This window comes from Catharus ustulatus, chromosome 6, assembly GCF_009819885.2.
Source record: "Catharus ustulatus isolate bCatUst1 chromosome 6, bCatUst1.pri.v2, whole genome shotgun sequence".
NCBI classification, from domain to species: domain Eukaryota; kingdom Metazoa; phylum Chordata; class Aves; order Passeriformes; family Turdidae; genus Catharus; species Catharus ustulatus.
In genome coordinates, this window is record NC_046226.1 from 25,858,958 (window position 1) to 25,886,620 (window position 27,663).

Here is a 27,663-nt window from a genome sequence, read left to right on the forward strand (position 1 = left end):
CCAGTTTCTGACAACTTATGAGGCCTTACCCAAATGCCTTGAAAACAATCAAAGAGAATTTTGGAATAATTAAAGCCAATATGAGAAGAACATAGCACAGGAATGAAGGTAACGAGTTAAGTTGCGTTAACTTGGCATTCTTTCAGGGACTTGTGTGCAACAACTACAACTGCCTGGTATCTTCCCTTCCTCCTCAGGAAATCTGAAAATCTTCCCTTTCTCCTCTGCCTCCTCCCTCACGACTTCAACATCTCCCTGCTTACTGCTGAGGCTGGACCTCTTCAATTGAAGCAAAACAAAAAAGCTTTGTTTTTCACCTTGAAGTTTTAGCAGTCTCATCTCCAAACGCAAAACCTCTGAAGGAGCAGGAATTGCTTCCCAGAGACATTCCTGTTGAGGGACTTTGTCTATGGCCCGGTCTAGCCCCAGTATTGTTTCTGGCACTGCCCAAAGCCTCAAAACCTTAGGTGACTAAGCCAAAATCCCAAAGTACACTACATATAAAATATTTTCCCTAAATAAATGTCATCTTCAGAGCTGTTTAATTATAGAGGAACTTCTCTTAAATCCACATGCACTGCAAATAAATCAGTCCAAAGGACTGGACTCGGACTCACAGCTCAAGCTTTTTCCTTCTGCTTTTGCCCTATATCCCCATATAAACCTGAGCAAATAAGGTCTTCCTAACTTCCCCACAATTAAATCAGTAATGTTGTTTCAACATCAGGCCATGGAGAGAATGAACATGAATTTAAGAATTATCTCAAGACACACACACCACAAAAACTGATACTAACTTTACATGAAGAGCCAAATAGCTCAGATGAAAAATACAGCTCAGAGCACAAAATTTCTCTGAAATACAATTAAAAGGCAAGCAATTACCAAAGAAACACTAAAAGTCATCAAGCATTTTGATGACAATTTCACAGAATTAGAAGTTTAAAAATGACATTAAAAGGACACATCAAGAATTTCAAAAACCTCTGTTTTATTTGTACAGAGTAAAATACATCATATAGTGAACACTGTTTTCCACCCATAATCTAAAACCATTATTAAGTGTTTTCTTTTCACCAAACATCCTGGCCAGAAGCACAGACAATGGAAACGGGAATGCTAATTAGTCTCTCTCTGCCAGAGCTACAAGGTGCACATCAATCTCTGCTTCTGTAAGGATCCTGAAAGAACAAAAAAAAATCTTAAATACCTTAAATGATTCCTCCCCTTAAGCTTCAATATTACAACCTAGTATCTACGCAAGTAAGTTTCACAGCAATACATCTTTCTGCCCTTTAAAGCCCTGCTGCCAGTGCTACAGGCTGACATTCCAATTCTCTTGAAAAATAAAGGAAGAATCAAAGTCACTAGAGAGCAAGGAGGTAACAAATGATAGAAAAAATAACAGGTAATTCTTCATGAGTAATGCATTTGCAAGTTGAGAGTTAGTGAGAAGGTAGCTTGATCCCTTGAGTGGCAGTAGAAAAGGGGTCATGCAGCTCCTGTGTGCTTTCTCACAAATACTGTGCTGTTCTCTTGTCCTCAGCACACACCACCAAATGCAAAACCACCCATCATCACCGTGTCCACATTAAAAAGATTAGGAAGGAAGCACTGAAAAGACTGAACCTGTAGAACCCAAAGGTTTGAAGCCTCTCTTCAGTCCCCATTTACCAAGTAGTTAGGTTGAAGTAACAGTAGACTTTGTTCCCAATTTAACTGTTTATTTTTTTCTTTTTAAATTAAAAAAAGAAAACAAACAAACAAACAAAAAAAACCATAACAAGCAAAAACTAATCAGACTAAAGCAGAAATAACTGAATCCCTCCATAGCAAGCCAGACTTAGCTAAATTTTAGGTAAGCCATATCTGGAAGGTTTTTCTGCACTATAAAAAATCCCCCAAACTTTTTCTCTCACATTTCATGCGTACTTCTGCAGCTATACACTGTGAGAAGACTTTCAAGTACACTGTATCTGATGTGAAGCTTTCCTGCCCTCAGCAGGAAGACTTCCAGGTTTTGTCTTGATACACTGGCCAGGTAATCTTGGTGCACACAGTGTGCTACAGGCAATAATGGAGGAGGGAAGAAATAGCAGGTGCCTCCTTTTCATGCTAGATGGGAATGCAGAGTACTTGGAAAGTAGATAGTCCAGCCATTTTCAAATCACAAGTGATTTTTAAAATCCATGATCTTTTAATCTCACCAAATTTAAATACAGTTTTTCAAACCATACAAATTCATAATCTGTTAACCACATATTTTAGCTGTTAAAAAACTCTTAACGATTTAAAGATGAGCAAGAATAATTTAAAGATTCAATTTAGAAAAGGAAAAAAGAATTTAAGGGACTTGTAAATATTCCATAATAGAAACCAGACTTCACTGCATTAGTTAGGATGACTATGATTTGGAAGTCCAGATACCATTACTATGAAAATATTTTATGCTTCTAAGCATGAAAACACATCTAGACCAGATGTAACTACATTTCAATCATCACAGAAAGCAACACCCATTTTAAGACATTAAAGAGAACACTTTTCTCTACTAAATCCTTTAATCATGTCACTCATTTTAAAACTGCATTATTCTTCTTACACAATGTTTGCTATTCTACACATTTTGAAAAGTTACAAGTTAAAAACCCTTCAAAACTTCAATTTGTTAAATCTCTTTTTCTCAATTCATGATTACGCAAGAAGGTAAACTAATTGCACACACCAAGTTTTATCAACACTGTTCACTTACCTGAACTTAGGATTTTCCACTGTGACTACACCAACTTCTATTTCTGAAGGCTTGAAATCAATGGATAGTACAGTAGACAGGCATGTTATTGCAGTCTGAAAGATAACAAAACCCCCAATCATTAGAAAGAAAGCACTGAGGCTTTTTTTTTCTTAATAGACACAGCATTAACAACTATCCTTCCTTCTGGTTTAAAGTTACTTCTCACTTCAAAATCTCAGCTTAGGAATCCCAAATAGTTTCCCCTTGCTGCAGAATATGGTCCCTCTCAGCCATCTCCCTAAAAAGCCCAGTCTACAAAAAGCAAAGGACATGCTTTCATAGCAGAAAAAAATCACAACAAAACCAAATCCTTTTATCATGCAAAGATACTGTTTGGAATACCTTCTAATATGAAAATTGTTTTAAATGTCACTAAAAGTTAAATCATACTGGCATGCCCAAAATCAAGCACTGTAGTAACCAAACACCAACTACAGTGGGAGTGCTACAATTACATAATCTGCTTCAGCTAACATAAAGCAAAAAAAGCAGATTAGATAACCATTCAAACACTTGCAGAATATGATCTTCAAATTATTTTCTGGTTGGAATAGCTGTATTTGCTCTGACAGCAATACAGAACTGCAGGGAAAGAGGAAATGTCTAACTACATTTCTCTGCACTGCAAGCCTACATGTAGCATATTAAAATACTTTTAACAAATTTTCATTTCCTTCTGCTGGCCTACCTCTACTGTTTGTTCATATGTCCAGTCAAATTTCTTCTTTACTTTCTTTTCAAGGAAACTGGTTGACTCTGTCTGTTTAACTCCTGCAGCTGTGGCCTTGAATCCACAATAGTAACCTGCTGGATCACACTTGTATACCTGAGGGCCGTGTTCTTCATCAATACCAATCAAAATCATACCTTAAAGAGAAAATTTGTTAACTTATTTATTTCCCCAATTTTAGCAATTTAGTTCAACTGAAGAACAGAATGGATACTCCTCTCTGTGAAAAAACATGCATGCACAGCAGTACATCTTTAGGAATCAGTCCCATACCTAGAGCTGTGATTTCCTTTTAATCTCTAATTTGCCATTACTTACCAGCATCTCATTACCAGGTGTGCAAATCAGTTTATCAGAAACTGTATTTCTGTCATTCCCAAAGAAGGCTACTCATTACACATACAAACATTTTTTCCATGCTCACTGTAAAGAACCACTAAGTCAGGAAATACAAAAGTTTTATCCTGATAGAAAATTTACCACGCCACAGCTCACATCCTGTGTTACATGACAAAAGTGTAAACAACAGCTTTATTACCATGTGCCTTTTATTAGAAATCAACTTTACAAACATGCTGAAGCTAAAGGAAATATTAAAAGACCAAATTTAGATTTATTGTTTGTAACCCTGAAAAACACTGCATTACATACCTTTTCCTCTTTAAATTAAAAAAAAAAAATCTGAAATGAAAAGTAGAAATATCAGCACATAACTAAGCCTTTGAAGATCATCTAAGTGTTTTGAAGCTGGATAGTTTCCAAGTAACACAATCTGACCACATCACTGAAATGCATGTGTTCACCCTCACTTCTTGATTTACAGCTGCATTGTCTAAATATGCATATTAAAAAATAAATCAAAATCAATACTTGTAATAAAAACCCAAAACAGAACAAGGTCATGGTTTTCAATTATTCTCACTTGTGTAACTTTTAACTAGTAGTTAGAACTTCTGAGCAGCTATTACTACAATAGAAAAAAAATCCCCTCATATTTTCAAAAAAAGTTAAGGGAAGTAAAGAAAAATACATTTTTATTAATGTATTTTAAAAAAGGAATTTCCAGTAGTATCAAGGCATGGGAAATGACAAGGGAAGAAACAAACAGTCATTCCTGAAAATTACAAGCACACAAGCATAGGAAAATTGGCCCATCATGGAAACTGTGGCGCAACTCTGAATGTTGCTTCTTTAGTAAGGAGTCTTAGTGCCTACTATGATTACAAGAAGTGATTCATCAATTCTGAAACTATTCTCCTTAAAAAAAAAAAATACCAAAACCCAACCAATCAAAAAGAAACTCAGAATGTTTAATGAAAAAGTAATTGAGGAAACCTGTCAAGTCTTTTACCTCAGTTCCTGAACAGCCTAACAGTACAGTTATAACTTGCTTACAGCCAAATGTAAGAGAAAAAACAAGTCAGAACCAACCCCAGAACACACAGATGACCAGGAACATCTACAAAAAATGACTCAACACACAACTTTTTAAAGCTGCATTTGCTGCTATAAAACAAGGCACATAGAAATATTTGCAAGGGAAATACTTTAGGCATTTTTTCCTCTACATTATATTTATGTGATAGCTAAGTCAAGAGCAAAAATTACGTAATCTGTCCTATACGTACTACTTAAATAAAAAAGGCTCCAAAAGCCGCACAAGGATAATTACACTCTCCATCTCTCTCTTTTAACAGTGATGTTTACCCAGACCCACTGCATCGGGCTTGCATGGCAAGATTTTGGTAGTGAGTGGGCTACAGGGCTGGCTTCTGTGAGAAGCTGCCAGAAGCTTCCCCTATGTCTGAAGGAGCCAAAGCCAGCTGGCTCCAACATCACCCTGCTGCTGGCTGAGGCCAAGACCATCCACAATGGTGGTAGTGCCTCTGGGATAATGTATTTTAGAAAGAAAAATAAAAGAAGGAAATTGCAGACAGAGAAGAGAGGAGTAGAATATGTGAGAGGGAACAAGTCTGCAGACACAGAGGCAAGTGATGGAGGGAAGGAGCTGCCAGAGCTGAGATTCCCCTGCAGCCTGTGGTGAAGACCACTGTGATTCCCCTGCAGCCCATGGACATCCTTAGTGGAGAGAGACACCCACCTGCAGCCCCTGGAGGAGCCCACCAAGGCTGGAACACGTGGCCCCACGCGAAGCCTGTGCTGGGGCAGGCTCCTAGCAGGACCAGTGGTGCTGTGGAGAAAGGAGCCCACACTGGAGCAGTCTGTTCCTGACGGACTGCACCCCACATAAGATAGGCTCCTTGCTGGAGCAGTTCGTGAAGAACTGCAGCCTGTGGGAAGGACTCACTTTGGAGAAGTTCCTGGAGGACTGTCTCCCTTGGGAGACACACTGGAGCAGGGGAAGAGTGTGAGGAGTCCTCCCTCTGAGGAAGAAGTAGCAGCAGAAACACTGTACTATGAACTGATCACAGACCCCCTTCCCATCTCCCTGTGCCACTATCAGAGAGGTAGAGAACCAGGAATAAAATTAAACCTGTGAAGAAGGTAGGGGAAAAAAGTGTTTTGAAGATTTGGTTTTACTACTCAATATCCTATTTTTATTTGCTGTTTAAGAAATTCAGTTAATTTCCCCAAGGTGAATCTGTTTTGCCCATGGGAGTAAATGGTGAGTGATCCCTCCCTGCCCTTATCTTGACCCATAAGCCTTTCATGGCATTTTTTTCTCTTCTATGTCTAGCTGAGGAAGGGAGTGCTGGAGAGGCTTTGACAGTCACTTGGCATCCATCCAGGGTCAAACCACCACAAACAGACAAAGTTATAAAGAGCATCTCTCACTCACAGACATCACTGCACAGTGCTAACAGACCAGGCTCCAAACACCAAGGTGAAGCAGTATCACAGAGGTTACATTATTTCAAATGCAAGACTCAATGGTAAAATCACGGCTCCAGTTCAAGACCTACAACACTGCTCTCTCATTCAGCTGCTCATCCCTCTTACTCCCTCAGTTACTCATTGTGAAAATGTGTGAGAATTTCTTATATATGAATTTGCAAACTTAGACAAGAAACAGTAAAGATCATTTTCATACACTGTACTTACAGCAACCAAGGGGCCTCATTTCAGCATTCTGTGTATAGACCTGAGAAATATCTGCAATCCTTTTACACAGCATATCCACAGGGATGTCATATCCATACTTGTACTTCCAGTTAGCAGCCTCATAGCGGGCTCTCTGCACCTGGGATCTGCTGTCAGCTAGACAAAAAGAATTAATATTAATTCCACTGAACATGTACCATGTTTATTTCTAGCACTGCCTGAGATTATAAATTCCAGGTCCAACCTTACATTGTCTTTAAATACACCCATTAGAATTAGGTAAGTTCTCCAAAACCAGACTGGTGAATTAAATACCTGTCATTCCTGTCATCACACAACCAATATTTTCAGTAATCTTGAATAAATGAGTCACTGTGTTAGAATCCAGTAACTTGTCCTAAAGAGGAAACAGAAATAATGTAACAGCAAACACTCTCCTGGAAGTAAAAAGAAAACAAACAAACAAACAAACAAAAGACAAACTATGAATCCTCTAGTTTTTACAGAAGAGCCCAAAAGGACCTATAACAGATAAATATTGTCTTTCAGGCTTTCCAATTTTTATTGCTTAGGCATGCAAAGGAAGAAATTGGAGAATAGGGAAGATTAAAACCACAGATCTGGAGAAAGAGAACAAGAACATGATCAACATCAGAGTCCTGTTCCACCTGAGGAAACTTTGAGAACCCACGTACAAAACCTTGCTCTCTTATTGCATGCTGTCCTTCAAACATAAAAGAATTTCCCCCCTTTTTCAACAGTACACCAGCACTGAGCTGGAACACTCATGAAAACCCGTAAATGTGTTCTACATGCTATTGGTATAACATTTTCTCAGCAGAAATTAAAGAAATCAGGGAACTGGTTATGGACAACTCAGCCTTTACAAGCCAGAGCAATGAATGCATGCTTAATACAGCAGGGTCAGCTTAGATTTATCCATTCAACAACTACAGAGAAAACTAATATTGCAATACTTAGTGAGAAAATGTACAGTTGAGCTAGAACTTCGGAATATGCAGAATGATAACCAGATAGTCAGTTCAAATAGCAATTTGTGTCAGTGCTAATAAGTATAGTACCAATATTGCTGAGTCGCACCCCATCTTTTTTTCTCCTCTCCTTCCAGACCTGCCCACAAAAACAAGACTACTTACAGGTACTTTCTTCTGTGTTACAATTACTGCAGAATCTTTCCCACGAACAGCTACAGACGTAAGTCCACCTTGGTTTATGGCCTTAAATGCATATTCTACAAAAATAAACAAATGTTAATAAAAAACTTGCACCAGAGACACTAGTACAATTAACTCTGACACACCTTCCCCCAACACATGAATCTCACCAATTCATGGACTTTTTAATACTTTAATGCTTGTGGAACACTTTGTGTCCTTAAGGTCAGTGTGCATTGACTCTCTTCACAAAACCACTGCCACTGCTTCCTTCAAATGTTTCTTCTAATTTGACCTTTTGTTCAGTTCAAGCTTAACAGCAACAAAATAAGTTTTAGGACAAAATGGCTGTTCTGAACTTGATCAAAATTGTCCAACCTAATCTACAGTAACCATAAATTCTTATAGAAGAATTTTTGACATGAATTTTAGTATTTTAAAGGATATGAGCTTATTTTCTAATTTTTAGTGATATAGATGAAAACTGATAAGATGACACAGGAGGCACAGGAGACAGGTATTAACATTACTATCATATTTTCTGACTTGACATTCAAACACTGAAATACTTTTCATTTTTTATAGCAAAAGCTACACATGCACCAATTAAATAGTGTTGTCCATGTACAATGGATTAAAAAGGAAACACTAAAGTAACAGTCATGAAATGATCCAGGAGATAAATTTCTCCCAATCAATGGTTTCAAAAGCCAACAACTTTAAAACTGTTTATCTGGCAGTATTTGACAAACATTCAGAAATTCCTAATATCTGGCTGAGTGGCAAGTTTCAGACAGCAGCTAAATGAGTTTTTTTTGCTAGCTATGCATGTGAACTCAGAATTCAGAACATGTCTACAAATAGCATAGTAAATTGCTAAAACCATCTTAAAATACTGGGACAAGAAACGTGGCTATTTTAAAAGCTGCACTCGGATCTGTAGAAGAGATTGCACAACAGAAGAGCAATAATCCAAAAATGAAAATAATCTGAAGATGAAGATGTTCAATCTGCTGAGTCAGTGTTAAGGAAGGGCTCATTGCTGTGTATTTATGGCATTGTATTTACTATTCTCAGACATGAGACATTCACTGGTTACCCAAATGTGCCATAAAGGATGTTCCCTCTTTCCTTCTGTACAACTCTGTTCACCTGGGATGATCAGTGCCAGCTGCAGCAGAGTACAAAACCCAGTAAGACATGAGCCAGCGCTGCCAGCAAACTGGTTGTGCTTGAAGCCCCAAGCACAGACTTTGCAACAGTTGTCTGTTTATATGTACAACCACCCCAACAGAGGGTGTAAAGCAGACAGACAGAGCAAGCCTTCTTCCAGTGATGCCCAGTGACAGTGCTGACTGGAACAAACTGAGGGAGGGTCCTCCTAAACACCTGAAAACATGTTTCACTATGAAAACATGTTTCACCTGAAAACATGTTTTACTGTGATGGTGACTGAGCACTGGAACAGGTTGCCTGTACTTGTCACAGCCCATCTGGAAACACTCCTTGGCATCCAGCTCTAGATGGGCCTCCTTGGGCAGGGGCTTGGGGCCAGATAATCTCCAGAGGGCTCACCTAATCTCAGCCATTCTGTGGTTAGGTGACACTTAGGTGGCAGCAGGAATAGGTGCCCTCACAAACTAGTTTTTGCTCACAACTATCAACAACCAGGCTTGTTAAACTGCAGCCCCTTCTGGCGCTAGTACCACCTGCATTGTTCAGTTTTCAAGGTAACCAGCAAAAAGGTGAAGTGGCTCTTACAACAAAACAAATTCAAGTTGCTAGTGATGTTTTAAGCCTTTTTACTGCTATGTGAGTATTGCCTGAGTTACCAGTCTGGGTGTGAATAAAGTGGGCTAGCTCATTCTTGCTTGAAGTTAACTATGTGCTTCTACATATTTTTCTTCCTATAGCACATAGGTACTTAAAATAGCTTTAAGACAGCTTCAGGCCATGTGCAGAAGCTCTCAAATACACATGCAGATACTTGTTTCTAAGACACTGTTAAAAGCTACGGAGGTACTATACATTTCTCATACATTAACCTAATAGCTAAATATACCTCGGAGGCAGAAGACCAAGGCCCAGTTTCCTCTCTGTTACAGAATGCAGAAACCATTCCCAACAATAGTACTGTCACAAAGACGGTGAAGAGTGATGGAGACCAACCAGCCTGCTTTAATGGCAGCAGAAGGTCAAAGCCCAGGACTCCTGTCACAGAACCACTGAAACCTTGTGTGAGGAAGCACGGTCCCTACCATCCCTATGTATAAGGGATAGCAAGCATTATACATGCTCCAGCTATAAGACAGCACTCATATGTAGATATCTAGTACAGGTAACTTTCTGTGTGTGTATAGACATCTACACACAGGCACCTTCCTAATTTCTCCTTGCAAAAAGGACTGCTCCAGATCGGGCCACCTGTCCAGGAGGCCTAATCCACACAGGCTTCTTCCTGAGAAAAACTCTCAAGGGCAGTCAGAAAAAAACTATATGGCTGCCACGGGCAATTAATGCAATCTGACCCCAGCAAGCTCCTTTCCTGGAGAACAGATGGGTTTATGGACATAACACAGAGTGGGTGTGCAGTGAAGCCACTGCAGCTGGGGAAGGCAGCATCAGGATGATGCTGCAAAACAGTTCTGTCCCTGTTGTGAGGATCCTCCAGAGGCACTCTCAAACTACTGTCCTGCCAGACTGTGAGCTGACTGTATCCTACACAAGGATGTGCTGCAGTACAATCTGGAGCACTGCAAAAAGAGGAATGACAGAATCAGTGGCCTCCAGAAGAAGCTGAAGCCTGGCTTCATATTGTTCCAAGAAACCTGAAAACAAAGGATGGTTGCTGCTATCTCACAGGCCACATTGTGCAGAATATGCGGCATTCAGGAGTAACAAGAAAGCGCGTGTTACATCCAAGAACTGGCTTTGCACTCCGGCATGCAGGGTTTGAGGCAGGTCGAATCCCATTTCAAATAGCTATCATAGTTCGAAGATCCCAAAACGCAGTGCTCCGAGGCTTGGCAAGATCCACCCAAAGAAACACTTGAGGGAGACTAAACAGCTCTGGATAGCTGCAAGTTTAGTCTCTAAGCTAATCTGAAATCGAACACTGAGGACTCCGAGGAGGTCCCTCCCGCTGGCAGGGGACACTCGAGAGAGCCCACCCTGCCTGCAAGTTTTCCTGATCTCATGCGAGGATCCCTTCCCCGGGCCCCCACGCCGGCACCACCGGGGCCGCCGCTGCTCCACGCTCCCACCGAGCTTTCCCCACACACCGCAGGACCAGGCCAGTTGGGAGCCGGGGCTCCCGAGCCACGAGAGGCGCCGCGTCTCCCCCTCCGCACAGGCTGCCGGGCTCGGCGGAGCTTTCGCGGGCCGGCCGCAGCCCCGCTCGCCCGAGGGGCGCGGACAGGCCGGGCCCGTGACGGGGCAATTCGGCGGCGGCCCCACGGGCCCGGAACGCACCGACTTGGTAGAGGCGGCCCTCGGGCGAGAAGATGGTGATGTGCCGGTCGAAGCCGGCGCTGGAGCCGCGGGACATGGCGGGAGCGGCGCGCGGCGGGGGGAGCTGTCCGCGTGCAGGGCCCCGCAGCAGCCGCAGGCACCGCCGGAGCGCTTCCGGGTCACGCGCCCACCCCGCGCAGGCGCGGAGGCGCGCGCCGCTCCCGCACCGTCACGGTCCGGCACCGGCGCTGCGCATGCCCGAGCCCCGCGGCCGCCGTGTCGCGACACACGGCGCGCGTCCCCAGCGGGAGGCGGAGCTCCGTCGGCAGCGGCGGCTCTGGGGCTCGGCGAGCGCTTCCCGTCCATGGAAACCTGAGAGCCCGCCGGACCTGCCCCAGGGAACGCGCACGGAAGCAGCAGGAAACGGAATAGAAGCATCATCGCGGCATCCATCAACACTGGATAAAAGTATCACCGGCCAGCCGGGGAAACAAAGCCCCTACTAAAATTACAAACTAAGTATTTTCACGTGTCCTCTTCAGTGAGAATAATTTTAAAGCAAGTACCTCAAAAAACACGTTTAAGGTATTCATAGGTAATTGTTGCCGCAGCTGCGTTATAATGCGATGTTTAAAAGACTTCTTGTCGGTGTCCAGTACAAAGGGAAATTCCCCAAATTTAAACTCGTGGTTGTATGTTCTTTTTTGCCTTTCAACATGTTGGAATTCCCCTACTCTTTGTGGGAAGGCATTTTTTATAAGTTGGTCATTAAAACAGTTGGAAAAGCTGCATTCTGGTATCCACACCTCTAATTTAAAATTGTTATTATTAAGTGAGCTTATTCTTTGTGGAATAGCAGAATAAAGGTGGATTTTGTGTATGCCACGCATTAAAAGTCTGCATTCTCAAATTTTTCAAAATACTTCTCCTTGCTTATTAATACCGTGGGAGAATAATGTCCCACTATGTATTACAAGACTCAGAGTTTGTCCCTTTCATTAGGGAAGGACTTCGTGAGCAGACATGAAATGTTTGAAGTGGTGATGCAAGCACTGGAACACAGAGAAGTGAAGCGTCTGCTGGGTCAGAATGGATCCAGGCATATCCAGTGCTCTGTCTCCAAATGTGGTCAGAAGGGGAATACTCAAGGAATTAAGACTGAAGAGAGCCTTTCAGGGTACACTCCCTGAATCCTCTCCCAGTCTCCAACCATCTGGAGGGACTTGCCAAGGCAGGAGTACTGTCTGGTTATTTTTACTAAGCCTTGCAGCTTCCCTGTCATGAACTTGCTGGTGTCCTCTTGATCCCAGGTGAACTTCTTGAATCCACAAGCCATGGCAAAGAATTGGTCAGCATAATGGCATATTGTGTGGTTTTGACTTAAACCTCACCTTTTATCTGAACCTTTGATCTGCCAGTATCAATTGATACTTTTGTACTGACACAGCCAACAATGGATCCCATGGCATTTCTTCTTTCACGAGAACACTCATGACTATTATGAACTCTATGTCTCTTAAGATCAGTTTCTCCAAGACCATGATCTATATCTTCCTCCATCTACAGAGCTCTTCCATTCTCTAAACTATTTTTTTCCCCCTGAGAAAAAGGGGATGAGAAAATCTAAGTAAATACCAAGTGTTCAGCCTGATTGCCAAATAGTAACCAAGAAAATCCTTAAGTTTGGAATCAAAGATTCAGTATTTGAATCAGATAAAGGAAAGAGTAATAGTTGCTCAATACCATGGACATGATGGAGTGGAAGTTATGCTACTTTCAGGATATAGCTTCCAGAGTACAGCATTGTTTCAGAAGAGCAATCATGTTTTTGGTTAAATCAGTTCTGGTGAGTATGGGCACAGAGTCAAATTATGTGTTGCAGGATCCTGAGGAAAGCTGTTCTCACTGTCATCAGTGAGATTACGTTACTTTTTACCATAGTAAGCAGTAAGTGGGAGATCTTGGAGGTGGTAATAGCTGGAGTGCACACTGAATCAGTTCATCTTTCTCAACTCTATCTTGCCAGTGTGTCTCTGTCTCCATAGCACACAGCAAGCTAACCTAAGGGCATATTCCTTCTGATTCCCATTCTCCTCACTCAGTGTAGCAGCAAATGGCAGTCAGTGTCTCTTTGGGGGTACCAGTTGCTATACTGTTCGGAAGACTTGCCTTTCTGGCATTCAGCATGAACCCATCTGTGTAGTGAATTACCTTGAATTTTTACTGTACCACTACATAAACAGCTGTAGATGTCAAATAGATCTGCTATTTGTTACTGGCTTTGGTTTGGCTCTCACATTTATTTTTATTGATCCTCATAGTCATTGTTATATTGAAATGCCACATTTCAGTAATCTGAAATTTGAAGATTTAGAGCAACACAAAAGAAATGTTATTTCACAGATGTCTTAAATTCAAATAATTAACCTCAGAACTGAGCCTCTGGATACAATGTGCATCTATGCAACAGGTCATATACACCTGAAAAAGTCTGTTGATTCATCAAGAATGTTTTCCCTTGGTTCCACAGAGGCCATTAATTTCCTCTAAGGATCTACAGAGAAGTGTATTAGCAGCAAACATAGAAAAAAGAAGTCACAAATCTGACAACAATGTTGTAATACCTTCCAATTGTACATTTCATCTTCTGTTCCATCATCCCCTAAATATAATGTGTACTTAGGAAGTGTTATTACTTAGAAGGCATTACAGTATCTCTCTAAGAACAGTTTTTGAGGTGAAACCCAAGTGATTGATTAGGGACATGTCCTGAGCAAAAAGAAAGTAGAGAATGCATTTATTACAGTTATATGTGAATATTATGCATACCTGTTAATGACCAGGGTGAAGTAAAACACAAACTTCAACAGATGAACATGTCTGGCAATGACATGGGTACCCTGAAGGTGCAGTTTCTGCTCAGCTAGGGCTGATCTAAGGCAGAGCTGCTGCAGGGACCCACCTTCTGCAGCCTGACATTTGTACCCCACTCCCGCAACAATTCTGACCTAGCGAAATTTTAAGACATAGCTATGCATTCCTTTGGGCTGCATGACTATCAGAGCTAGTACCAAGGGAGGACTGTAACAGCACTGGTTCACACCAGCTTATGCTGTGCAGAACTTCACACAGAGGGTGCAGGAGCCTCGTACAGCAGCAGCTGCTAACTAAGCAGACCTGCGTAGGAGCAGACACCTAATTTAAAAGCAGTATTCCCACTTTTAAGGAGACGTGGCAGTTCTCTGACTTACAGAATTATAAAAGCAATTTTCTGACAAATTACAAGTATTGAGAAATGAGAGAAGTAGATCCAATCTCTCTGCTTTCCCTGCTGCCATGTTCTGTCAGGAAAAGGGTCTGTGATGAACACTACCAACAATATGATGAATTTAAAGCCAAGGTTTTATGTTACCTTAAGAGGCATCCAGTTCCTCTACACTTTCTGCACAGTACCTCAAGGACATGACTGTATTCAAATCACACCAGGACTGTCCTGGAAAAAAAATAGCAGGGAACATCTTGAATGCTGAATCCTGAGGGAGCTTGTCATGGGGCCCTGCAAGAACTCAGAAATGCAAGTTCTGTACAAAAAGATCTTCATGTTTCATCTCAGTTGCAAACTGAAGATTTTTGTATGAGACAAATTTGACAAGCCCAGGGTATTTCATCTGAGATTACGTGACATTTCAATGTTTTGTGGGGGAGAAAGGTTTGCATTAAACTATTAAGTGCAATAAACAAACACATTTTCCACACACACACTTACAAATAACTTAGAACACTTTTCCTGGATATAAAAAATAGCAATTTATACTAATTTTTTTTTGTTTTATAACTTGGGATAGATTTTATAGAAATGTACAAGAATCAATTTTGTCCTATTATTGTCTTTAAGAATTTCTAGCTATCCATTTTCATTTAAAAAATCCATGCATTTCCATCAGCGAACTATTGCAGTGATGCCAAATCCTGTCAGAAATGGCAAATTTAGGAGTGTGAAGGAGGCACAAAACATTCCACTGGTTGTTTCCTTATTCTTTAAAACAAATGACTGCTATATGTTCTTCTAACCAATCTCTTGCATTCTATGTGATCAAATAAATTCTAATTAAAGTGAGGAAGTCTTAGGTCTGCATGTGTTTGGTGAATGGTAAATGCACCATTTGTCCCTCTCAGCTCCACTGAATAGAGGAAGGCATTGTGTAATACTCTTGCAAGATCAGCACCACAAATTCTCAAGGTACTTTGCAAGTCTTGCTTGATTTCTTCAATGTACAGAGTTTACACATTCCAGTGTAGATGAAAAGCTTGAGAAAAAAAGATAAAAATGCCCAAACTGTAATTCCAACAGAAAAATCAAGTTTTAGTTCAAATCATAAAAATTGCCTGTAAAAATGGAAATAATGGACCTAATTCACCCCCACTGGACTACCACTGATGTTAACACATATAGGCAGGAACGATTTTGACAAAAGCAGTCACTCAATTATCTTTAGTTACACACCTCACACATTTAATCCCATTATTGTTCTGCTGAGTTTTCCTAGCCAGCAACAGTGATTACAAAAACAAGGCAGCTTCAGCTTGTCCAATTATATTCTTCATCACTTCTGCTGAATGCAGAGCCATTTTTTTGGTACTTGAAATGAGAATTTTTCCTCAAAAACATCTTTATAGGGAATATGCCATGTATCACCTGTAGTCTGTACCACACAGTCATAACGCAAAGCAGGCTGTTGAGAAAAAACAGAGGAAAAACATTTATATTTAGACACTATACAACATATTACTAAAATATCAATTACAAGTAGTTATGACTTCCAATGCTTACCTTAGAAGTCTTCACAGTTCTATCTCTAACAACTCTCATTTTATTTTCTTATACAAAACAAATCCTAAATTTTAGTACTGGAGGAAAAACTAAACTATCTTCTAGTATTTTGCGGTCTAGGAGTCATTATAAATTCTGTCTTCAATCCGCACCAAATAATAATGGTGTCGGCATAATGCACTCAATTTTTAGAAATGACCAAATGATTGTTGTTCTGTTCAGTTAAATGAAATCATATGGGAATTACTCAGGATGTGGAGTTTATAGGCTCGAACATAGGATTTAATGACATTAATGACATCTTGTATTTGTTTTCTCAGTCTCTCTTTACAGAGCTGACTTCCTCTGTCACAAGGAGAATTAAGAAATGGAGATGTAAGAAAAGGGTTTATCACTAACACTTTCAGAAGCATCTGGTTGAACAAATAAAAGAAACAATTTTTCAGGTCTATTATGTTGCAGATATACTAATTCAACATATATAAGACAAATACAAAAGAAACATTACTGGTTGGTAATTATGGTTCCCAAGACATACTACCACTCTATATGTATAGTCTTGGAAGTCTACTTTCCTGTGGTAGCTTCCAGAATAACCTAGAAGACAGCTATGACTGGGAATACCAATCAGCCAAATCCCTTGTGTGGCAATTAAGATGTGAAAACTAGTAGTCCCTTTGTACAAAAGAAATAAATAAGGTGTAGCTAAAGATGTGTTACTCAGGTAATCCACCATTCATTATTTGTCTCCTTAAGAAGAATTGTATATGTGGCAACAAGAATGAAAGGCTGTCATTCTTACAAACTGGTATCTCTGTTTGTAATCATGAATGTTATTTTACAATTTTAACCAGAGAAGGAAGAAAATTAATCTTGCATAGGTGCAGTATTCCTTTAAGGAGGCAATAACTATAGACACAGACCAGTCAAACAAAAACTCCATACAGAAATCTTGAAACAGCTGCATTCCTCTTAATGTACTGTTCACAAGGATACATATTTCCTAGACAATTATAGTGGTATTCTGCTACTATAGTAGTTCATAGTACAACATGGCATTACTGCAATGTCTGCAGCTGAATAGTAACTAGAAACCTGAGTGTTCTGGGCTTTCCCTTATGAAACTTTACACCTGTGTTGTTACTACTACAGTGAATACTGAAATATCTGTATTTTTCTGCTTCTTTAAAATAAAGATGAAAGAAATTCTATTGTAATATTAGAAGCATGATATTTTGTAATAGTGCTGCAGAAGAGAATACGGGATTTCAAAGTTTAAAATAAATTAAAACATTGGCACTCAGGTTTTACTGAGGCCAGTTATGGCTACAGAGTTTCCAGCACTGAAAGATTTGTATACATAAACTTTTATTTACACTTACATTTTAAACATTCAGGTAGCATTTCTTGGCTCTCTTACAGATTGTGGCATGCTTTGTGAATCCAGTGAATTTCCAGTTAACATGTGAGTTTGGAGCACATTGGTACAAATCCATTTCTTAGACTTTAACAAGGTGTTTTGACTTCCAGAGTTTGAAATAATGTATTTTCAGTGAATATGCCCTGTGTGTTGCCTGACTGCAATGGGAAAACTTACCAAAAAATTCATACTCTTTCCTTCTGCAGAAGGGAAGACCACTATCTGGTGCCCACGCTGCCACTTACGGAACAGGTGACGAGTCAGACTGTCAGAGAGACAAGCCTTGTGATCCCGGAGGAAGTCTCTAGTAACAAACTTGCAATGCTTGCCTGATCGGAGAGTGGCGTATAACAAGAAGGCATCATCTTCAGAGCTTCACAAAACAAACGGAAAAGATGGGCGTCATTCACAAGGCAGTAAGTGGTTGCAGGAAATGATTCAAATGCTGACCAATATTTATTCTTCAGCAACACTGAAAATTCCCACCACTACTCTAGTTCCCTGTAAAATAAAAAATCACTTACCACAGGGCACCAAAAGCTAGAGTGCAATAAAAATTAATTGCATGCTACTTAGAGCACATTTTTGCTCTTATCACAATCTGATAATAGAACAGTATTATCTCCTGCCATGAAGTTTAACAATACCATGCTATGTGGAACAAAACTTCTAAAACTCAACCATGTACCTCACACAGCAGCAGACTACAACTGCACACTGATACTACCAGAAATTCTTTAAGTTCAGGGCATTGTGCTCTTGGCAGTGGTTTTATCAGTCCTAAATCCTAATAAATCATACAGCTGTCAATATGATTCTAAGTGATGAAAGTCTTCATAATGCAACTTTTTATGTACTTTTGAAGCAAGTATAGCAGGGGACATGTTTCTTTAAAACACAGATAGAGATACTAGTAATGGTTTTAAAAACTAGAGCAAAATGCACATAAATCAGGTGTTGGTCTCTATTATATTGAGCTGTTTTCTTCAACTTACATATTTTCAGCAAAGAAGAAGTCTGCCTTATTCTGCATCTCCTTCATAATTTCCCTTTTCCAGTTTGAAGAGTTCGTCAGCATATGTTTGCGACCCAGCACAAGCAACCGGGCATTCTCTTTTGCCAGGCAGTTGACAGCATCAAACAGCTGCAGAAAACAAAGCAAACCCATAGATTTTCTTAGCTGTAAAAACAGAGTGACAGGGAATACTTTCATATGTGTCTCACATAGAGGGACTTTTAGACTACTCTCGTTTCACACAGTTCTTAACTGCGATGTGAATTGAGAAGATAACTAATTTTAATTCCTTAGTCACAAAGATAAAAAGAAACAACAAACCAAATCATTGACGGAAGCTGCTCTCAACCACACAGAACATACAATGCTTTTATACTGCAGCTCTTGCAGTTCAAATGACACGAACGACCTCGGGCAGAGTTGTATGGAGACGTCAGAAGTTCCAAGTCAGCCGAGGGAAGTGAATCACGCTGGGGTTTAAGTGATGCCCACTTGTGATCACGGAGCACCGGGAGCCCTGAGCACATCGCCTCTCCAGCCCCACCTGCTGGACCTACACGGCCCGGGCTGCGCTGTGGGGAGGCAGCGGGTGGCGCGACATGGAAATCCGTGACCTCGGGATTAAGGCTTTATGAAAACCACATCCAGACTAGCCGCCCACTTGTGAACCAACATACTGAGGTGGTGAACTCACTCCAGAGGGACTTTTCAGCAGTCTCTTAGGGCTGTGCCTGTTCTGCAACAAGTGCTTCTCAGGACAGGCCCTTGTGTTTGGGACTTTCCCTCCCTGCTTCACCCAGACTGAGCTGAGGGAGGACAAAGGTTCTGGCTTTCAGCATCCAGGTTATTGCTGTGGACTGCTCACAAAACAATGGCATTTCAGTTAGACCCAGGCAGACAGAAGAACTGTTTCTTGAGATTGATGCATCTATCATATTTGAAAGACAAGGACAGTATGCTTAACCACCAGGGAAATGTATTTCCTAATTTTTACCAGCATTTGCTGCCACTATTTGCCAACATACAATCTCCTGATTATTCTTAAATCCTTCCTGCTTTTCTAGCTACTTCCCTCTTCCTTGTAACCTTTTCTCCCTTTAATATCTTCAACTGCCCTTCTCCTTCTCTTGCTGTTTTCCCTCCTTCACTCCTATTTGTGATCCTTCTCGTTTTTTGGTATAATCTGCTTTTGATTCAGGGACTAGAAAGAATTGTTCACGTAACTCCTGTGTGCCGTTTTACAATGCATTTAGTTTCATCCTGCAGGAGAAAGGGGTGGCCCCATTCAGTCTTCTCTCAAGCTGCACAATCTCACTGCTTCTGTTGTGTCAGATCTGTATCACAACTACACAGGAGCTCACTGATCCAACAAAAGATCTTTCTTGTAGGGCTGAGCTTGCAGCAACCCAACAGACAGACTTGAGCCAAAGGTTTAATGACTGATAGGAACACATGGCTGGAGGTGGTGAGGACAGGAAGTGTGGGACTGCCTTTCACAGGAAAGGACCTGCAGATGGCTCAAATTAAGTATGCTGTGAATCTGGATCTGAGATCTGGGAGAGGAAGCCAGAAGATTTTCTACATTAATTTTAACTGTTGAGCTATAAGTTGCTGTTGCCAGTATTGATTCTGAGGGACTAAAGGCTCTGTTTTTATACAGATATAGGAGCCTGGTGCTAATGAAAAGTACAAACGCCTAACAGTACCTATTGGAACTGACTTCCTGCTTCCAGGAAATCACACTGGATATTGGCTACACATGCATACAATCTACTTTTCCCTGGTTAAAACAAACAAAACATAATGTGAGCTGGAAAAGGCCAAATGCAATAACATCTCATGCACTGAACCAGTCCTGCAAATAGCTGGATTAAAATACCAAAGGAGAATTAAGTTGGTTCATCTGAGTTCACTAAAGCAAATAAAAGTTAGGAATGTAGCTACTGCATCCATAGACATTTTCATGTACAGAAGTCAACAGTAAAAAAATAATAACCATGAGTAACTTTAGAAAACCTTACAAATTCCAAATGAAAATATTTTTTCTTTTTGCCTAACATTTTGCTACATTAGGGAAGGTTAGCAAAAAATCATGTGAAAAAAAGAAGTTAAAAAACAGCAGTTCCAGATACAGATTGGTCAATAGTAGCTATTCCCAAGTTTATCAAAGACTTAAATGTCTTGGATCCAGCTCCTGTAGGCCTTTCTTTCTAGAGGTTATAACTAGTGGCACTTTGTACCTGTCAGTCATGTGGACATTCTTATCCTACGTATTATTAGCATATGAGGCTTAAAATATAGTAAAATTAAACGGAGTCAGCATTTTAAAATTTTGAAACTCCTGCTTATGTAACAACCCACTGTCCCTCTTCTACTTAACAGAGATTAACCTTACTTACACAATTATAATACAGAAGATAGAAATTATTTTTGTTTTCATAAGATAAAAATAATTCTGTTCTGCACACCCCTCTTATTTGACACAACTTAGTAAAGAGCCTTTTCTCTCACTTTAGGCTTGTGCACTTAATGGGGATGGTCTACAAGGAGTCACAGAACTTAACATGGGGGGGTTTCCTAAGTGTGTCTACTCCCACACCTGGCTGCTTCTCAAGAAAGGAAGATGTGAGACACATTAACACATTGTTTCAGTCACAGTGGAAACCAACTGAACATAATGGTGTTAATACAAAAACAGCAGCAGTGATCTCTCATTTAGAAAGTCAAGGGTATTTTATTAATCTAGTATTTCCAGAAGTTTCATGAGTGTATAATGGAGCACAAGGAAGATAAGATTAATTACTCTAACTCATACAAGGAACTATGAGCAGAACAGGATACAGATTTCCTAAGACTTTACTGCCAGGCCCTTTCTGATCACTAGATCACATTGTGCCATGTGTCCCAAAGGTTATCTTGAGGTAGGACAGCCTTTCTCCTTAGGTACTACTGGTAGCTTCCCACTTGTGAAATGGGAAATCCCTACACACTGCTGCTGGGAGGCACACCACTCAGTGATTCAGCCAAAGGTGACTCACCTGTATACACATACAGCATGAAAAAGTAACCACCAAAAAAATTTAAATCACATTTTTTACGAATAAATCATGTTTGACATTGCTTAAACATTTGGGTTCACTAACTGCCATTTAAAAGCAAAACTCACCTACAGGTTACCTGCTAAAAAGAGCAGCAAACTGCTCTATTGCGATTTTCACCTGTTGTTAGTGCTGCCTTCCACCTAACTGAAGCTGTGAAACTGCAGAAGAAGCCCCAATACAGAGTACAGGTTCAAAACTGCAATTACTGTAGTGTCAGGCAGAGCTAAACATGATCATTGTCTCCAAAGTTTAGCCAGCAATTGGAGTCAGTCAAAAGAGTGATTGTCCCACTTCACTCTTCACTGATGTGGCCTCACCTTTAGTCCTGGATGTAGTTTTGGGCGCCACAATATAAAAAAGCTGTTAGAAAGCATCCAAAGGAGAGCAAGGAAGATGGTGAAGGGGCTCAAGTAAAGCAGCACAGCTGCTGTGAGCAGCACAGAGGTCACTTGGTCTGTTCAGCCTGGAGGAGACTGAGGGCAGATCTCACTGCAGTTACAACTTCCTTGGGGATGGTGGGGGTGGGGGGAAAGTGGAGGGGCAGGCACTAATCTCTATGGTGACCAGTGACAGGCCCCAAGGGAATGGCCTGAAACTGGGTAAGGGGAGGTTCAGATTGGACATTGGGAAAAGCTTCTTCACCTAGAGGGTGGTTGAGCACTGGAACAGGCTCCCCAGGGAAGTAGTCATAGCACCAAGCCTGACAGAGTTCAGGAAGCTTTTGGGCAACACTGTCAGGGACATGGTGCAATTCCTGGGGTGTCCTACACAGGGCCAGGAGTTGGAACTTTGATGATTCTTATAGGTCCCTTCCAACTCAGGACATTCTATGATTATATAAATGAATTCCTGTCATGATTTTGGTTACTTTTTTCCATACTGTAAATCAAGAAAATAAGCTCAAGTAAAACCTGTTTACTTCAGTCCCACATGCAGGAGAGAGACATGATGAGAAGCCAGAGATTTTTTCCCCCAGAACAGCCAGTTACTCAGGGTAGGCATGTGTGCTGCTTGAGAGAAAGGCTAGACTTCTCCCTGAGCTGGTAATTTCACCAAACCACATTCAAGATCATTACCACAGCACCAAATACAAATGCTTCTTATACTCTCTACATTATTATTGATGACATAGTATAAATTAGTCTCAAGTCCTCTTAACTCAAATACAGGGGCAGTATATACATTTCTTGATTTTTCCACAGTTCATCTGTCCCTGACTAACAAGGGAGTAGCTACTTCAAAGAGAAAGCAGTGATGGATGAGTAAGTAACAGTCACTAAGATTAATCAGCCTGGTTTACTTTCTGCTCTTTAGACAGTCAGCAGCCAGCTCTTGGGAATTATCCCTTACAACACCAGGGATCTCTGCAGTACTGCAGAAACAATATTGTTGGGAATATTTGTATCCTGTGTTACAGTAAGACTATTTAGATTGATGTAACACATCATCATGCAAAACTCTACCAGTGACAGCCCTTCACACATCAGTGATGGCAATCACACAACGTTTAACATATTTTAACCCGTCTGCACTAAGTCTTCACCTGGAATTGACTTATCCTCTCTTGACACATTCACTAGAGATATTCTTAACTCCCTATCACAATTCATTAAAATTCACAGTTCATTTTTAGTTAGTTTTTACTTTTAACAGTCAACACTATTAATCAAAGGCAGATTATTGACTGAGCAGGAAAGCTAAACCATGGAAGCAACTTCCCAAGTTGATTTAATATAGGTTGAGGATGGTACAGCAGCCTCGGTTTGCTCAGATGAGGCAATGCCTAAATATAGCTTTGCTACTTGAAGAGTAAGTCTGTATTCAGAGACTCAAGATGCTTTTGCAGCCAGATGCAAACTGACCAAGTGTGTACCAAGACACCTGGTGTTCCTGCACAATCCAGTGTTCCCACTGCCTAGGGGACTTGGATCAGTTGTAACACTGGGTGAATGCAAACACATTACTTTCAGGTCAAAACTAACTACAGCAATACTCCATGGCCTGTGACCAAGCTAATGAACCATCTTGAATCCTGAGTAGAGAGAATGAGGCAGAGTAAGTGTAAATAATATATTCATTTCAGATACAGAGCAATAGCACAATTTATATTTTTCTGTATTCATGGTACTCTGGTTGTTATGCCAGTAATAGGGATATCTTTAATTACAACTCCATTTGATTCCAACTGAAGATGCAATCTGCTCAAGACAATCCCTGAAACAATTCTGAATGCAGAAGTAGTATGTTTGTAAATAGTCTCTGACACTACATTCTGCTATACTATAAACCATAGGTAAAGTTTCCAATTTCAAACAATCTTGAAGAGCCACCCCTGTCTTTTATTCTACTGATGGGCTCAGAGAACACCACAATGCAAATCAAAACTGTGTAAATCAACCTCAGATTTAGTAAGGCTATTATGAATTTCTCCTGTGCAGACAGGGAGGGATAGGTGTCTATTCTTCCCAGCAGAGAGCCATACAAGAAAAAAAAAGTTTTGAAATAGGTATTTTCTATGTAATTACAGTCATATCCTGTTCTGTCTTAGGCACAAGAAGTAATCTGATGGAGTGTGAAGCAGTATTTCCTATGAGAATTAACAGAATCAGAGTGAGATGTGTGCAGAGAGTGAAGAAATACACACACAATTTAAACACAGAATTAAACTCTGTGTATGACATGAAGGATGGGGAGGAAGGCGGTGGATCATCAGGTGGAGGAGCCATTAGCTTTTTGGAATCTGGCTTTTTGAAATGGACTGTCACCTTTAAGAGATTTCAGCCACTTTGTCAGACCTTACACTTGAGAAACCCTTTAGTGTGAACATTCCTGCTCACACTTTTTGAATGTCTCTGCTTTCAAATGGTAATATTTTCATAATCGTGATCTACAGATGAATGAAGTTCATCCACAAATAAAAAAAAGAAAAATGGGTAGTGACAATAGTTAGCATAGCATGCTACTACATGAACAAAGCAAAGAACTCTAGAAATGATGGCTAAAGAAGATATGGATATTTGAGGAACTGCTGAATTTTATAGTACAAGTTGCAAAAGAGAAAAACAGGCAAATTTTTCTGACTCTTACAATTCAAGAAATACACAAACAAATATTCTTCAGTTGTTTAACTGCATTTTTGGACGTGGAATACTTCAAGTTACTTCAGTGTCAATCAAGTTTCCAAATCCAAAAGTTTTGTTAAGCAGCTACAATACCGTTTTCTTTCCCAATCACTTACTAAAAAATGTTCGGTTGATTTAAATGTACAATTGATGTGTCAGCAATTATGAATCAGGAATAAAGATGGAAGAGAAGGGGTGAATCTGAAATCCAAAGCAGCATTCTGCTGGGGTAGCAAGTGGGAAGTGTCCAATTCACCATTAACTATAGCCCAGTGCTAACAACTAACTTTTTCTGTATTAATTGAAATGTAACATTTTCTATATTAATTGAAATGTAACATTTTCTATTTTAGTTGTGGAGTGGCAGTAAAGCATTTTTGTTCACAAATTTGAATTTTCTGAATGTCTTCCCTTCTAGAGTCATGTAAAAGGACAAAGGTATCTGTCCTTTTCTGATCTTCTCTGAGATATTTTTTCTCCATAGCTGATAATCTTTCCTCTTACTCATCTTTTTTTCTTGTAAAAAATAATAAATACCAAGATCTTGACAATGCTTAAGGGGCAGCTTATGTGGATTTGATTTTATCCAGACATCTCCTGAGAGCCTACTATTTTGTACCAAAACCTGGAGATTTACAAAATCGTAAAGTCTCAAACTTCTACACCAAGGAGAGGAGTTAGGTGATATTGTCTATCTGTGATCATACAAAAGTAGGAAAAGAAACACATAAAACCTGAAAGTATTCCTTTTGCATTTCCACATATCAATATTATCCTTTGTTCTCATCCTTGAATTCTTTCTGCTCACACTGCTGTTTCTTTAACAGTATTTCTTACTGATCACTACACATTGCTTCATTGCACCAATATTACACATACAAAATCTTTATATTCTTGAGGAAGAAAGTTAAATAAAAATAAAAAGGTATGAGGTTTTACTTACTTTTGCATAAGCTTCAAATGTGAAACTTTACCTATCAGAGCCACTGACTGTAAACAGAATAATTTTCCCAACTGAAGTCACAGCTTCAGCAGTCTGCCTTCTTTCACTGGAAATCCAGTCTTTCCAATTACATGGATATTCTTCTTTTCTACTACTACCAGAACATTGTATACCAAGATTCTAAGGAAATAAGGGAGTATCTCTTACCACGTTTCATTTTAGAAACAACGTAAAAATTTAGTAATCGGAAATAAACTAGAAAAAATGTAGCTATTAAAAAGGAACATTTGTGAGCCCAATGGAGCTCTGCCAGTCTTAAGATTTTCAGAGTGGCTCAGAAGCTACATTTAAGCATTGAAAATCCGAAATGTGAGCCGGATCTCTGGGTGGTGGCAGCAGCAGTGGTAATGGGATGTTATGAAAATGAAAGCACAAGCTAGACTGATCTTTTCCACAGATAGGAAATAACTTGTGCAGGACTGAAAGTGGCTTTGTAAGACTGAAACTGACAGTTTAAAAGGTACCAACACTTAGTTCTCACCATTGTCCCATGCAGATGTCTGTATAGTGTGATTAACCTAGTCTGATGTTAAGTGTTTTCCCTATGTCATATTTGTGGTTCCAAAAGTCCCAGACAGTACTTCTGTCCTTTGAGGAAAGGTCCTGCAGCAGCTGTGGACATCACTGTTACAGCAGGCACAGGCATGATGCTGTTATGGTATATTAAACCTATTTTTCTGCAGAGACATCCCACATTTCAATAAACTTGACAGTTCCACATTTTAACATAAGGACTATTTCTAAGCTCACAGGACAACAGACATCCAGGTAGAATGACAGGATAACCAAAGAAACAGTAAATTGACATCTTGCAGTTGAAAAAAAGCATCAAAGTACAACATGCAGCAAATATTTATAACACAATTTTCACACTGCCTTTCTGCTATTTCTCAGTAGTACTGTTTTCCAGTTGTCTGCTACAGATTATTACACACGGGTTACCTTCAAAACTTTTATACACCTTCAAAAACAATTGTTTCAGTAAGAACATTTGCAGGTCTTAACATATATAAATATATTAACAAACACTACTGAAATGAGTGGTGATTTCTCTGTGAAGGTCAGAAAGAGGAAAATTTTGTTTAATATGAATGAGAACATATAAAATGTTCTTCTTCAACAGTACAAAAACCAGCAGAAGCAAACTAAAGCACAATGGTCTAAGATGGAGGAGCAGCTGTGTGGTCAGAGTCAGACCTATCTGTCCTGGGCCAACCATGAAACCAAGGCTTTCAGCAAGAAGGAACCTAGGAGGGATTCTGCTTAATATTGCAAAGAGTATAACTGGTATTTACCAGATTGGAAAAAACCCAGGGGACTTTCATATCCATCAGTACACCTTGCACTACTAGTACCATGAGGCAGAGGTTCAACTGTCTCAGTTGGATCAAGGCTTACCCTGGCAAGAAACTCGCTGTTCTCACAAAACCAACAAAAATCTGATGCAGTGTAATGCAGCTGATGTAAAATGTGGGTCAGCATTATTTATCTTACACAGTCATTAGTTTTGATTGTGCATCATTCCAGACTCATACCACTGTACTACCAGCAACACTGCCAGCAGTGTCCATGCCTGGAGATCCTAGGCAGTGAAAGTCTAAAAGCTCACCATAGCTGAAGTCCACAAGATCTAATTTTTGTACTTCAATGCTTTTCATGTAAGTATATTGGTAGCAGTCTGCAATACTCAATAGCTGGACACGAGGCAGGCCACTGTTTTATCTCAAAAGATAAAGCAATTTGAAAAATAGATAATATTGTCAGCTCCCACAAATTAATTATAGATGATATTTGGCATTTGTCTAAAGGCTTGGCCTCCTGGGAACAGCTAGTTATATGAAAACCTTTGTATGCTCACACATTTTTTTCCCCTTGTCAAGAGAAAAAAGCTTGAGAATATGAAAATATAACTACCAGAAAGGCTTGGGCAACATAAGCCAAATAAAAACCACTCCCAAG

At 40.0% G+C, this 27,663-nt stretch overlaps 2 protein-coding genes across 4 annotated transcripts in view; both read right to left on the bottom strand.

Moving 5' to 3' along the window:
• Window positions 1-971: 971 nt before the first annotated feature.
• Window positions 972-11,389, bottom strand: PSMA6 (proteasome 20S subunit alpha 6). Its single transcript, XM_033062736.2, has 7 exons — window positions 11,234-11,389; window positions 7,745-7,839; window positions 6,903-6,984; window positions 6,588-6,743; window positions 3,483-3,661; window positions 2,753-2,847; window positions 972-1,181 (listed from the first exon to the last, which is right to left on the bottom strand). Exons 1-7 carry the CDS (start codon window positions 11,307-11,309, stop codon window positions 1,124-1,126), a joined length of 741 nt encoding a protein of 246 aa, XP_032918627.1. The 5' UTR covers window positions 11,310-11,389; the 3' UTR covers window positions 972-1,123.
• A 2,590-nt stretch (window positions 11,390-13,979) lies between these two features.
• The window catches only part of LOC116997856 (protein only RNase P catalytic subunit), a 39,339-nt gene continuing 25,655 nt past the window's right edge, over window positions 13,980-27,663 (bottom strand). For 2 of the 3 annotated variants that reach the window (XM_033063018.1, XM_033063019.1), the window contains exons 6-8: window positions 18,459-18,607; window positions 17,641-17,836; window positions 13,980-15,945 (exon numbers count right to left, since the gene is read on the bottom strand). In XM_033063018.1, the coding sequence (XP_032918909.1) occupies window positions 15,817-15,945; window positions 17,641-17,836; window positions 18,459-18,607 (474 nt within the window). In that variant the 3' untranslated portion in view covers window positions 13,980-15,816. The remainder of the gene's footprint in view (window positions 15,946-17,640; window positions 17,837-18,458; window positions 18,608-27,663) is intronic. The other variant, XR_004418254.1, reaches the window with a different exon arrangement.